We start from the raw sequence: 13228 nt of genomic DNA on the forward strand, positions 1-13228 counted from the left end.
CCTTTACAAAGCCCTTAGCATTGGAACATAATGCGGCTATTAAAACTATAGATCTGCAAGGAGTTAAACTGAGACATTTTGAACTAATAATACTAGACAGTGTCGGAGGTTTTGGATCTGGAAAACAAATAAGATTCTATAAAAAAATATAGAATGAAAATATACAGTAAATTAAATAAATAAAAAAAAACAGTAATACTACACAAGACAATATTTCACAGGTATTAATTTTCCTATTTTAATCATACTTCATACTAATATTATAAATGCGAAAGTTTAGATGGATGTTTGTTAGAGTTTGTAGCCTAAACGGTTGAACAGATTTTGATGAAATTTTGTACAGATGTAGATGATAGTCTGGAAGAACACATAGGCTATACACTTTTGGTTTTTTTTTAATTTCACGCATCGAAGTCGCGGGCGAAAGCTAGTCTTCTTATAAATTGAATTCAATTAAAAACCATACAAAAATTAAAAATATTTAATCACACTTGACAAAATCAATAAATAATCAGACACACAATTAAGTCTGTTGCAATTCATCGGCATTTCTCACCGCTATTATCGTACATGTAGTAGACGACGAATCAAATATACAACTTATTGATAAATCTTCTAACACACAACTATATTCATGGTCCGGGTATCTGCTCCTCACATAGACTGACCTGGGGTCTTCTGATAAAAGACATTCTATATTACGTTTAAAAGACTGAGCTCGGTCTCCTATCAAATCATTAAGTCTGTCTAGTGCATCATCAGTAAATTTGACTTCATAACACTGTGACGGAGGGTTTGAAATCCAAGAGGCAACTCTGACTCCATATTGTGGTGGAGTAAATCTTTCTTGACCGTCCGGAGCACCTCTTTCATCTGGTCTTCTTAGTGGTGACTCCTGGAAGTTTCCATCTAACATGTCACATGAATCGGGAGATGGTGACATGATTGGTATATTGGTGTCCGGTGATAATTCATCATTGTTTGGAGAAGGTTCAGTATTTGCATCTATATGTGGATTTAAACTGGAAAAATAAAATTTGCAGTGATAATGTAAGTTTATGAAGTAATGCTAGAAAATAAGAATATATATTTGTTGCGGAACAGACTCTCAACAGACTGAATCGAGTTATAATTGTTAAAGTATTTATAGTTTGTCCAAATAAGATAGATTAGTTTGACAATTCATTTCAAATTTAGTAGGGATGGGTTGTGTAAAATCAATCATGAATCTTCTCGATTTTCGATTTTTATTCTTATAGAAATTGAAATCGATAGATATATAGTTATAACTTATGAATTTAAAAAAACACTGCTTTTTTAAAATAACAATGACCATAACAAATAACGAGAGTAAATAAATGTTTATTACTACTACAGCCGTATGTAATCGGATTGGATTTCGCTATTATTTCTATCATCGGCAAATTCTCTACACTGTAATCAATACTAGAATTGTTCTCTAAATTAGTTAACAAGAAAATTATAATTTTAGTTGAGTTCGATTAATATTTGAACCGAATATCGATATAACATAATTATTCGCAATGCATTTTTGTTTCGTCACTACGATACCTGTCTATTAAGTACGGCATTTACCTTGATACAATTTTAATTCGATACTTCATATGCGTCATTTATCAAACTAATCTATCATATTTAGACAAACTATAACAGATGCCTATGTTTTTCTTGTATTATCTAAAATTCTAGAACGAATAATGTTTAAAATGTTTGAACTTGCAAAGCTATATGTGAAATTTTTGTATTATTATAGTATTTTATTTTAAACGTATTAAAATACATTTAATCACAAGCATATCCTAAAATATTAAAATTAAATACGTAATCATGAAATATATCTGGTATGTTTTATACATTTTTAAATTAAAATTATATTGTAATAAAAAAATAACTACTGTCTTTAATTTACAACCTATAAAATTAAATTTGAAGTACACACTAACAGGGTTGGCAACACATCTGCAACTGCATATGCTTGGACAACAGACACTTTGATTTTTAGCCGAATTTAGATGAACTCTTGTTCTTTTCTCATAAAAACGAAAAACTAAAAATGTTCATTCCACAAATACGTATTAATTTATATTGCTAGTGTTATTTTCCCACAGTAAAGTACGACCAAACAATATTTCACGCCACACAGCCTTATAACACCATTTCTACAAATAGCCAGTTTACCTATTCAAGTTATATAGAACTATAATCTATACTATTATAAAGCGGGAAGATTTGTATTTTCGTATTTATTGAAATAACTCAAAAAATCCTAGGTCGATTTTAAAAATTCCTTCAACTTTAGATAGGTAATTTATCTGTGAGTAAGATAGGCTATATTTTAATTTAAAGCAAAGTCGTGGGCAACAGCTAGTAACATATATCTATACTATTATAATAAAGTGTAAACACACACCTCTTTGTTGCCTAAAATGTCAGCAATCACAGCATATTTTTAAATAATTCTTTTTTTTAATAAAAAGACCTACACTTACGTTGTGCTTTACGCTATATATTTTCACGCCATTAAACTTAGGGGGTAAATATTTTGGAAAAAAACCCGTAATGTGAGAAAGAGACCATAAGTTGCTGACAACATCAAGAAAGATCGCCAAGGTTTGTCACGTCATTTCATTTTGACATTTGCTATTGATAATTTGACAAATGTAAACAATAAAATAAAGTTTTTATAATTTCAGGCGAACGGTGAAGGAAAACATCGTAATGCAACCTGCACATGTCGGCGAAGAAATTCAAAGATATGTGTGAAGTCAACCAACCCACAGTGGGCCAACGTGGTTGACTATGGCCTAGTCACCCCGTATTAGGGTAGGCTCCGAGCCCCTCGGTGGGGACGTATAGTGAGCTGGTGATGATGATGATGACGACGCGAACAGATAGTTACCTCATACGTTGAAAGTTGTCCACAGGCAGTGTGCGAGTGTCGCCCTCGGTGGCGGGGGGGCGGGGCTGCTGGTGACCAGGACAGTCGTACTGCGGTATGTACGGCTTGATGTCCAGCACCGGCGTCCCCTTCACCATGTCAATACCTTCAAAGTATATCTTATTGCCTGGAAATAGATATGAATGATTTTAAAAGTTTCTAGTAAGGTCACATCAGAAATAGAATTACAACAAATAATATCAATAACTAGCTGTTGCTCGTGACTTCGTACGCGTGAAATTAAAAAATTATAGCTTATGTTACTTAGAGATAAATTACCTTTTTAAGAGCGAATTTTTTACATCGTCCTAGTAGTTTTTGAATTATTTTAATGCACACAAAAACAAAAATCTTTCCTCTTCATAATATTCGTATAAGCATATAGATAGTATAGATACAGATGAAATATCTATCACATGAAATTTCGTGTAATTTGTAAAATATTTACTACAATAATTATGTGCCATGGATTTACTGAATACTATTTTAATCTTATTGAATTAACCATAACAATTTATTACCTGTTAAAATATTAGTGTTATGTGTGAGAAATACTATGGAATCAATTAAACATCTATCTTACTAATATAGATATAAAAGTACGGATGGATGGATGTAGAACAGCTCAGATCAGAATTTGCAAGATGTAAAAGTAACTAATTGTCCTTTTTATTTTTTTTTTTGCACGGACGAAGACGAAGGTGACAGTTAGTTTCTTCTAAACTCTGTAAAATTACCTTCAATGTTGGATATTTTAACGAGAGACAAGCCAATAGGGCAGGGCCGATGTGGGGACCTGGTGGACAGCACGCCGCGTCTCTCTCCGCCCAGTCGGGGCGGCGCCACCTTAGCCGGGACACTGGTACTTCCTGTCTCGTGGAAATGGAATATTACCCTGAAAATTAAGTGAATGCAACAGATTAACTAGCTGTACACAATAATTCATTCAATTATGCAGGATTGCAAGACAAAAAAATTTTGAAAGATACTTCATTACATAAAACACATAAAAAAAAAAACATACAGACGAATTGAGTACCACGTTCTTTTAGGAAGTCGGTCGAATATCATTAGAATGTTGCAGGAGTTTTATTTTGTTTATATGGAGGGGACGGCGCGTACGCAGTCCCCACTACCAAAAATTACGCGTCCGAGTTATCCGCATTAGGGATAATCGCAGGGGTCAACCCAACCGCAGTGCAATGGAGGGGCCTCGCCCTGGGGGAACCGCCTACTTGATCACGGTAGCCCCTACGCCAGGTAAGTATGAGTTGCACATGTCGACCCAAAAGGGTCTTTCACTTTGAAATCGTCTCAATATCGTGACTTAATAAAAATTCATATATTTCTCAACGCCATCTATTGACAGTAGTTCTAAGAAAAATACAATGAACGTAACCAACGCCATCTATTGTTAATTTCCATGCTGATGAAGTATCTGACAACTGATTACAAGCAAGTAAGTTAATAAGAATAAATTATATACCTTACCAAATATGAGAAAATTCCTCTAACCCACTAATAGCATGCTCCGGATTGGTGAAAACATTTGTATCAATGTTAATCACACCTTTTGCAGTAGACAACACTGAAGGCTGTCTTGGTACACCACGTTTATTTTCGAACGGTGTCTCAATGTAGCCAATAGGAGTGAATGTAATAGTATCGGTTTGCTCCGATGATGGTTGGCCTTCACTGTGATTATTGACTATTGTTGTAGCTGAAAATAAAATAGATTTACTGGAATTACATTGTATACATTGTATGTATTGGTGGCTCAGTGGTTTAAGCACTTGGCTTGTATCTGCTGCGGCTTATATCTGACTATCCTGCTATGTAACAATCTTATTTTCGATTTTTCATATGTACATAATTTACCCAGAATTCTTACTGTGAAGGAAAACATTGTGATGCAACCTGCACATATTGGTGAAGAAAGTCAAAGATATGTGTGAAGTTACCCAACACACTCTGGGCCAGTTTGGTTGACTATTGCCTAGTCACCCTAAGGGTAGGCGTTGAGCCCCTGGTAGGGGATGTATAGTGAGCTGATGATGGTAACATTGTTTTATAAGGTTATAGGCAATATTGTACATTTTGATTAATATGGTTCCTATTTTAAACAATTATTTTCAGTTCACTTATTGATTAAAATACTGGAAAACATCAAATTAAGTTTATTCTTGCCTACTGTATTGTAGAGTTCTCTTGTTGCAGTTGTTTTAGTTTTGTCTTTATCAGAAGTACCTCTTAATTACAAATTGACATTAAAAAATGAACGGATAATACGGAATTATAATGTTTATGTTACCTGATGCAGCACAATTAGTACAACGAAGTCCATTTAGAGTTTCTTTAATATTCTTCATTTCTGTAATATGTTCATGTTTCAACGCAATCAGCCGTTGCCTGGAATGGTCATGTAACATATTGTTGAATAAATTAAGACCTAAATAAACTTTAAATATATGTATTTTGTTGGATATACCTTAAGTTTTTTATTTCAGTTCTAGCTGCAACTATTTGTGACCGGTAATATTCTAAATTCTCTGCCATAATAAGTATTTAACATAAACTAAATTGAAACTTAAACTAAATCAAATACGAATTATAAAACAAGTTTTGATTTTTGTAAACAAGACAAGGACCAAAGACACAAACTGACAGAAAATAGATTGACACATACTTATACCATAGAGAAATTGTAAAATCGGAACAGATTAACTTGGAAATAAAAAACAAAATAATGTTGATGTTCACGGATTTGTCATAAGGGGGTAAACAGATAGCATGATTGAATTTTGTGCGGCTTGCCAATTTCTTGTTATCCATCTAGTCTGTTTTGTTATTTGAATCTCTAAAACTAATAAATAAATAAAACGTTTTTCCAAGCTCAAAAAGAAGATATTAAGAAGAGAAGTCTTCTTAATATCTTAAAATTCAAAAAAGGAATTTTGTTCCTTTTGTCAAAGTCATTTGGATTGTTGCAGCTTGTATTGATTGATATATCAAATTAAATAATAATTAAAAGTTGTTGACAAATATTGCGTTTTCCTTATAACTGCGGAAAGTAACTATTTGTAAGTATTACTTTCCTATTTACATAATTGGATTCTCACAACAAAATTAGTTGAAAAAAAATGATAATGCTTTTGAAAAGAAAACTAAACAATTTCTAATTAAATCACTGAATCTACAATTTTTATTTTGACATGTTTCAATGGAGTCGTTCAAATTAGAATTGTCAAAAAAATATGAAATTGTAAAGTTTTTGCAACTAAAAAACGATACAATATCATTTTATTTCCTATTTAATAAATCTTGAAATTTTAATTACATTAATAAATTGCATTTCATTCAGATTTGCTTCGTACAATTTTCGATAAAATTACCGGTAAATAAACTGCACCAAAGCAGCCAATCCCTACTGCGTTTTGCCGATTGCCGCACACGTGCTGAGATTTTGTGATATTTTTTACTCAATTATTCTACTTTACAAAACTTGTAGAGCGACCAAAAGCATTGTTTGTTGAGGATTACTATTTAATAACATCAGATCAACGGCAGCATTTTTGATTAGTGAGTTCATCTTAATTTTATTTTGACATAGTGGGGTGGGGCAAATGACTAGAAAAAGACCGCCACGTGTCCTATTTTTTATTTTCCTGTAACTTTATTAATATGCTTTAATTTCCTAAATATCCCTTTAACTAAATGATTAACTGATACATCGTTTTGTTCCACGTATAATAAACCGTCCTTAAATGTTTCATCTTAAGAAATCGATAATTTAAGAATACCTATTAATATGTTTTTCTTGTATGACTCATGTATGTAAAATTAAAAACAATCCACTTTAGTATAAAAAAAGTTTTATTTTTGATACAAATACATGCCGGTATCTTAATAATACCACAAAAACACTTCTAAAAGTTTGTAAAACATCTTAAAGCAGGTAAATAATGCTTGATTATTGCATTTTATTTACTTTACCTAACAAAACCCCTCGCCTTATGTATTAAATGTAGATATAACAATAATCATACATGTACATAACCTAAATGAAATTCACATAAACAAAAGTGTTGTTATTTATTTAATTCTTTTGTTATTTATCCTATTGATTTATCTATAATAAAACTTGAAAATAGAAAAAGAACTTTAATTAATTGAAATAAATTCACATTTTATTCCAATTTAATATATCTGTTATTTTTCCAACTATTATTATTCTGCCTGTCTGGGGATGTCTGAAAATATAATTTGAAAACAAGTAGGTAGATTTGAATAAGAGGTTTTTAAAATAGGAGGTAGGTATTATTTTTTTATGAGTGACTATGTTTCTGAGTGTTTTAAGTTTCTTAAGACTTACTAAAGTTGGTATATTCACTTCAAAGAGATTTAATTGTTTGAATTTGTATTTACGTTAATTTTTTTAATATTTGTGTGACATGTTGATTAAATATATTTTGTATAAAAATATTGTAATAGCATAGAATTAAAATTACTGTGATTTTATTACAGTTAGCAGGAACCAGGCACATGGCAATGGTGTCAGAGGCAAAGGTTAACGGTGGTGACATGGAGGCTCCATCGACTGAGTTACTCCCTGCGCTTGCAGAGAAACCCCTCGGCCTGCCACCGGGAAAGTACTCGCTTGTCGGATGGGATATGGATACTACAGGAAGGAGACTTATTGATGAAGTTTGTATGACTACATAATTTCGAATGTAAATGTGAATTAGATATCTGCTATAACAAAAGAGTGTACATCAAGAAAAAACAGCATCTAAATTAATACATAAATTGCAGTTTTTGTAGACAGTTAAATATTATAAGAGGGAATGATCATAGACATTGTCAGATACCAGGCTTTATGAATTCTCGAATGCCTATACTTTTCCTATTGATATTGATTTATGTATAGTTTATATAAATATACATAATTAAAATTGGTCAAGTGGTTTCTTTAGTTTATTTTTATACATACAAAAATAGAAGTCTTTCCTCTGTATAATATTAATATAGGTTCCATTGAGGTTTATTTAGCGTTTTTATATTAAACTAGATTCAATTGTCTTTGTATTGTTAAAAGTTTTTTTCTTTGTATTGTTAAAAGATAATGGAGATGCAATTATGGGTTTGACTTGACTTAAATTCCTGTCTCCTACAGTCAACCTATCTTTTTATCTACACCCTTTTCTTATAAGAAGTGTGTGAAGGAAAAGGAAGTAAAAGTAAATGTGTTACACTCTTTAGATAAAACATCAATACCTTCACTTCACCAACCTCTGTGGTTGCTCTATGTTAGCTCCGTTTAATCTCTGGCTATATCAAGCCAATTACCTTAAATAATAGTGTGTTGCCATTTATAGGATAAATGTTGAATAATGTAATTTAAATCCATAATATTTCCAGATATGTCAGATAGCGGCGTTCACGCCCAAGCAGACGTACACGCAGTACATAATGCCATACGGGGACTTGAACCCGGGGGCGCGCCGGCGACATAACATTCGAGTGGTCACTGTTGGTCGGTACAGGATGCTTAAAGATACAATTACTCATAAGGTTTGATATATTCCATGTTATTTAGTCACTATTTGCAATATAAATACTGACATACTGCTAGTATATCTTCCATATTTATAGACTTCTAATTGTCGCCCACTGAGAATAAAAAAATCAAATGTAAAGACTAGGCTATGTGGTCTTCTAAGCAATGTTCTACATCTGTGGCAAATTTCATTGAAATTTATTTATTTGTTCTGGAGATACCTTCCAATAAATATTCAATTATCTAAACTTACATATTTATAATATTAAAAATTAAATATATTTCTTTCCTCATCAGGTTTAAATCGTTTTTTTGTTGTTAAAAATGTTAAGTAAATTAAGTAACATTGTTACAGATATTAAAAACAAAATCGGAAATATCGGCGCTAACAGATTTCTTAGACTGGCTGGAGAAGGAGAAAGGCGACAGTGAAAGCAAAGTGATTCTGATTTACCATGAACCAAGACGTCTCAGCCCCATTATGTTACTTGAAGCACTCATACGGTAAGAATTTAATATACCAGCGGCTCCTTTATATTCCAAGCTGTTTTTCATATACCTAGCTGCCCCTACTCTCTCTGTACTTTCGTTGGCTTTGTACTCTCGTTCTTTATGAAAAAACTTATAACATTAAACACACTTCTTTGTTATGGAAAAGGCAGTAGACACATTATATTTTCAAATTTTTTTTTTTTATAAAATGTACTATATATACAACACACTTTAGACCATACATTTTCACGCTATTTAATGTAGGGGTGATTCATTTGAAAAATATTGTGATACAAAAATTAACAACAAAAAACAGCAATGCCATGGTTGAGGTAGTTGTTAGCCAATAAAAAAGGATTTTTTATTGTCATTTAAGTATTATTCCCAACCGTCACCCCGCTCTGTACCCACGTGGGGACAGATGATAATAAAAAGTTTCATCTGTCTTATCTTTTCAATGGGACTGTTGGAACTTATTTTTTTTTCATAATGGTTCCATCTGTCACCTTATTGGTGATAGTGGGAAAAAAGGTGGGACGGATGAAACATTTTATTCTCATTCGGGGACAGCAGGGTGATGGTTAGGAATAATCCATTTTGACATTAGCAATTGAACAGAATTTAAACAATAAATTTTGTAATGTCATGTGATTCTAGCTTCATAAAAATAGCTATTGTATATAAGGGATTTACTTTCAGTTACAAGCTACTGGACCGCTTCAAGTGCATTGTGGCTGGCTTCGCTGACAGCTACGCGCTGGCCGCGGACAAGTGCAAGACGACAGTGAAGTCGGTGTCGCTGCGAGTGCTGGCGCGAGTGCTACTGGACGCGGACTCTCTGTCTGTGGACAGTGCGCTGGACAGAGCCACCGCTGCCTACCGCATTGTCGAACATCTCGCTCAAGGTATGTTATAGGTTATTGATGCGTTATGTTGTCCCTTTTATACTCTTTGTAAAAACTGAGACAGTATGTGGAATAGAAGTGGTATGACAGAGAATATCCACCATAAGAACCTTTTAAAAACTTAGATGTATAAAGCAAATATTAGTATAAATTTTGCTTATACTCAGTTTATTTCTAAGTTTATCTTTATACCGCGTTTATTTGTAAGGCTAAGAGTTTCAAGTCTGAGAGTTTTCAAGGAAAATAGTGAAATGTAGTACACTAAATAGAACAAAAGTTCATATCAAATTTTGTAATACTTTTTTTTTATTAAAAAAATCCTACAGCTACGATACGCTTATAAGATACAAACTTTCACACTATTTAATTTAGAGAATGAATAAAAAAAACTTCTTGCAAGAAAGACACAAACCAACAAGCCAATAGTAGAAGCAATGTCCCATGGTAATTCTTATGCGATGGCAAACGAATTTATAATCACTAAAGCATTTGAATGTTGACATTTGCAATTGAAAGTTTATAATATTACGTGGTTGAAGCTGCTAGTTTCATGTCATACTTCATACTAAATATTATAAATGCGAATGTCTAGATGGATGTTTGTTAGAGTTTGTAGCCTAAACGGTTGAACAGATTTTGATGAAATTTGGTATAGATTTAGAGGGTAGTACTGAAGAATACATAGGCTTACACATTTTTGTTTATTTTTAATTCCACTCGGACAGACGCAAGCTAAAGCTTATGTTTATAATTTGTGTGCAGGCGAGCAGCAGGAGGTGGGCGCGGGCGGCGAGGGCGCGTCGGCCAGCAAAGACATGGTGGAGACGGCGCGGGCCTGGGCGCGCCCCGTGCACACTGAACTTGACGCCTTAGTCAATCTCAAGAATCTACTGGAAAGGTTAGTTGTATAACTGTTATTTATTATCTTTCACTCTAAAATTTAAAACTACGAAAATTCTTCTAACATTCATTTAAACAATCACATTCATAGTATTAATCACTGGGCCGATTTTAATAAGTCTTTCACCATTAGAAAGGTAGTTTATCTGTGAGTAAGATAGGCTGCCTCTTTTATAATTTTTAATTTCACGCGAATAAAATCACGAGCAACAGCTAGTCTCTAATAAATTGCTCTAGCTGGTTGACGAAATTAAGCTTACTAATCTTGTAAATTCGAATGTTTAGATTGATGTTTGTTAGAGTTTATAGCCTAAACTGCAACAAATCTCTTTTAAATTTGACATAGACGTTTTTTTTTTATTATTTGTTAAGCTAGCGCTTGACCACGATCCCACCTAAAGGAGGTGACGATGCAGTCGAAAGGTGGTACGAGCTAGCTTTAGACGTACAGGGTAGTCTGGAAGAACAAGAACAATCGTAGACGAAAGACAGTGATAATAAATTCCAGTGTTTCTAGTAAGAAAATAACATAGTAATAGATAATAACAGTATATATGTAACAGACAGAACACGTTCCGGCCGGTGTTCGCGCCGCTGTTGCGCGCCGCTCGGCCGGAGCGCAAGCGAGTGACGCAGCTGCGCCGCATACTGGCCGAGGCGGGCTTCCTCTACGACCAGCTGCGCGACGCCTGGCAGGAGCACCAGCTCACTGGTACATCACCACACAGTTATACATCATAGGGTTGCTCGATTATACACGCCAAGGGTGCTCGGTTATACACGCCAATTGTGCTCGAATAAACATGCCAAGGGTGCTCGATTATACACGCCAATTGTGCTCGAATAAACATGCCAAGGGTGCTCGATCATACACGACGAGGGTGCTCGATTATACACGCCAAGGGTGCTCGATAATACACGCCAACGGTGCTCGATAATACACGCCAACGGTGCTAGATTATACATGCCAACGGTGCTCGATTATACACGACAACGGTGCTCGATTATACATAGCAAGGGTGCTCAATATACATGCAGACAGAGATACTGAACCTTTTTAACCTGGGGTCACAGACTCTCTTGAGGGGGGAGGTCAAATACAGAAAAATACTTCCAGTAACGCACGGAACATGTTATTAACAATTGTTTAAAATATTTTGTTGTTTGTAGGTTTAGAGAAACAATTAGCTTCGTTGTCGGTGTCCGCTAAAGACGAGGACATAAAGGAGCTCATAGAAATCTTCGACTGTCACTTCGACCCCGCCAAAGAACCGAAAGGTCTCAAGCCGAGATTATCCAATAGAAATAGAGTGAGTATGTGCTCATATGTAACCATGCAAACTTCTCTGTTTAATTATTTTCTTCCCTACATAAATGTTGTAAGATTTGTAATTTTGTATATAACGAATGAACTCACTAATTTAAACATTATCAGTGAAGTGGGTTACCTGGTCTATTTTTTTTAATTCCACTCAAAGTCGCGAACATAAGCTAGATTAATCTTGTATATTTCATACAATGTTAATCTTTTTCGTTTTTTTCTTTGTATTTTTTTTTAATAATGTTACTAGCAGCTTTAATCTACGTCCACGCGGAATTTAAAAAAAATGCTATGTAGTGTATATGCAATTGTAGATTGTTTTATATCTGTGTCAAATTTCAGTATAATTTATTAAGCTGTTTTGGAGATAAGCAGTGACAAACATCCATCCAAACTTTAGCATTTATAATATTAGTAACTAGCTGTTGCTCGCAAATTCTTTAGTGTGAAATTAAAAAATAATAATAGCCTATACTGATAACATAGCTTTTCAATAGTGAAAGAGTTCCGAGTTATTTCAATACATACATAAATACAAATCTTACCTCTTTATAATATGTATATATATATTGATGTTTTGTATGTATGTTGTTTCAGCCAACGTCGTCTGCGGGTGAGACAGGCGAGGCGGAAGGCAGTACCAGTGATTCACAGAAAAGTTCTCCACAAAATTCCCCCAACAAGACCAGTAACGGTGAGTGTATTATATACGAGCTGTTCTCATGCGGCTTCATCCTCATCGAATTATAAAAACTTTATTTTATTGTTTACTAGCTTTCGCCCGCGACTCTGTCCGCGTGGAATAAAAAAAAACAAAATCATGTAGCCTATGTGTTCTTCTAGACTATCCTCTACATATATGCCAAATTTAATCGAGATCCGAGATTCAGCAGATTAGGCTACAAACTCTAACATCCATCTATCCATCTAAACTTTCGCATTTATAATATTAGTATGATATGAGGTTCTAGATCTTTTTTTTTAATAATTAAGGTATTGTCTATAACTGTAGTTTTTAAATATTAATTGAAATGATTTATTCCAGATGTGTCTGCGGGGGACACTAGTCAAATCGAGGCGGCCCCGGAGCCGGT

General features: G+C 33.8%; 3 protein-coding genes across 3 annotated transcripts in view; 2 read left to right on the forward strand and 1 right to left on the reverse strand.

Annotated features, from left to right (window-relative positions):
* Positions 1-190, forward strand: part of LOC106110492 (alpha-glucosidase 2-like) — a 4316-nt gene extending 4126 nt beyond the window's left edge. Inside the window, exon 3 of the mRNA XM_013292343.1 lies at positions 3-190. Coding sequence (XP_013147797.1) covers positions 3-152 — 150 coding nt within the window. The 3' untranslated portion in view covers positions 153-190. The remainder of the gene's footprint in view (positions 1-2) is intronic.
* Positions 191-465: 275 nt separating this feature from the next.
* On the reverse strand, positions 466-5624 carry LOC106110525. The gene is made up of 6 exons (XM_013292382.1): positions 5448-5624; positions 5271-5368; positions 4451-4679; positions 3697-3854; positions 2921-3086; positions 466-1022 (listed from the first exon to the last, which is right to left on the reverse strand). The coding sequence occupies exons 1-6, from the start codon at positions 5513-5515 to the stop codon at positions 524-526; spliced, it is 1218 nt and encodes a 405-aa protein (XP_013147836.1). The 5' UTR covers positions 5516-5624; the 3' UTR covers positions 466-523.
* A 746-nt stretch (positions 5625-6370) lies between these two features.
* The window catches only part of LOC106110499 (maternal protein exuperantia), a 7119-nt gene continuing 261 nt past the window's right edge, over positions 6371-13228 (forward strand). The window contains exons 1-10 of the mRNA XM_013292354.1: positions 6371-6538; positions 7484-7663; positions 8378-8530; positions 8872-9020; positions 9708-9913; positions 10676-10811; positions 11377-11525; positions 11984-12123; positions 12732-12828; positions 13180-13226. Of these exons, the coding sequence (XP_013147808.1) occupies positions 7502-7663; positions 8378-8530; positions 8872-9020; positions 9708-9913; positions 10676-10811; positions 11377-11525; positions 11984-12123; positions 12732-12828; positions 13180-13226 (1239 nt within the window). The 5' untranslated portion in view covers positions 6371-6538; positions 7484-7501. The remainder of the gene's footprint in view (positions 6539-7483; positions 7664-8377; positions 8531-8871; positions 9021-9707; positions 9914-10675; positions 10812-11376; positions 11526-11983; positions 12124-12731; positions 12829-13179; positions 13227-13228) is intronic.

Source organism: Papilio polytes, unplaced genomic scaffold (genome assembly GCF_000836215.1).
Source record: "Papilio polytes unplaced genomic scaffold, Ppol_1.0 DF824225.1, whole genome shotgun sequence".
NCBI classification, from domain to species: Eukaryota; Metazoa; Arthropoda; class Insecta; order Lepidoptera; family Papilionidae; genus Papilio; species Papilio polytes.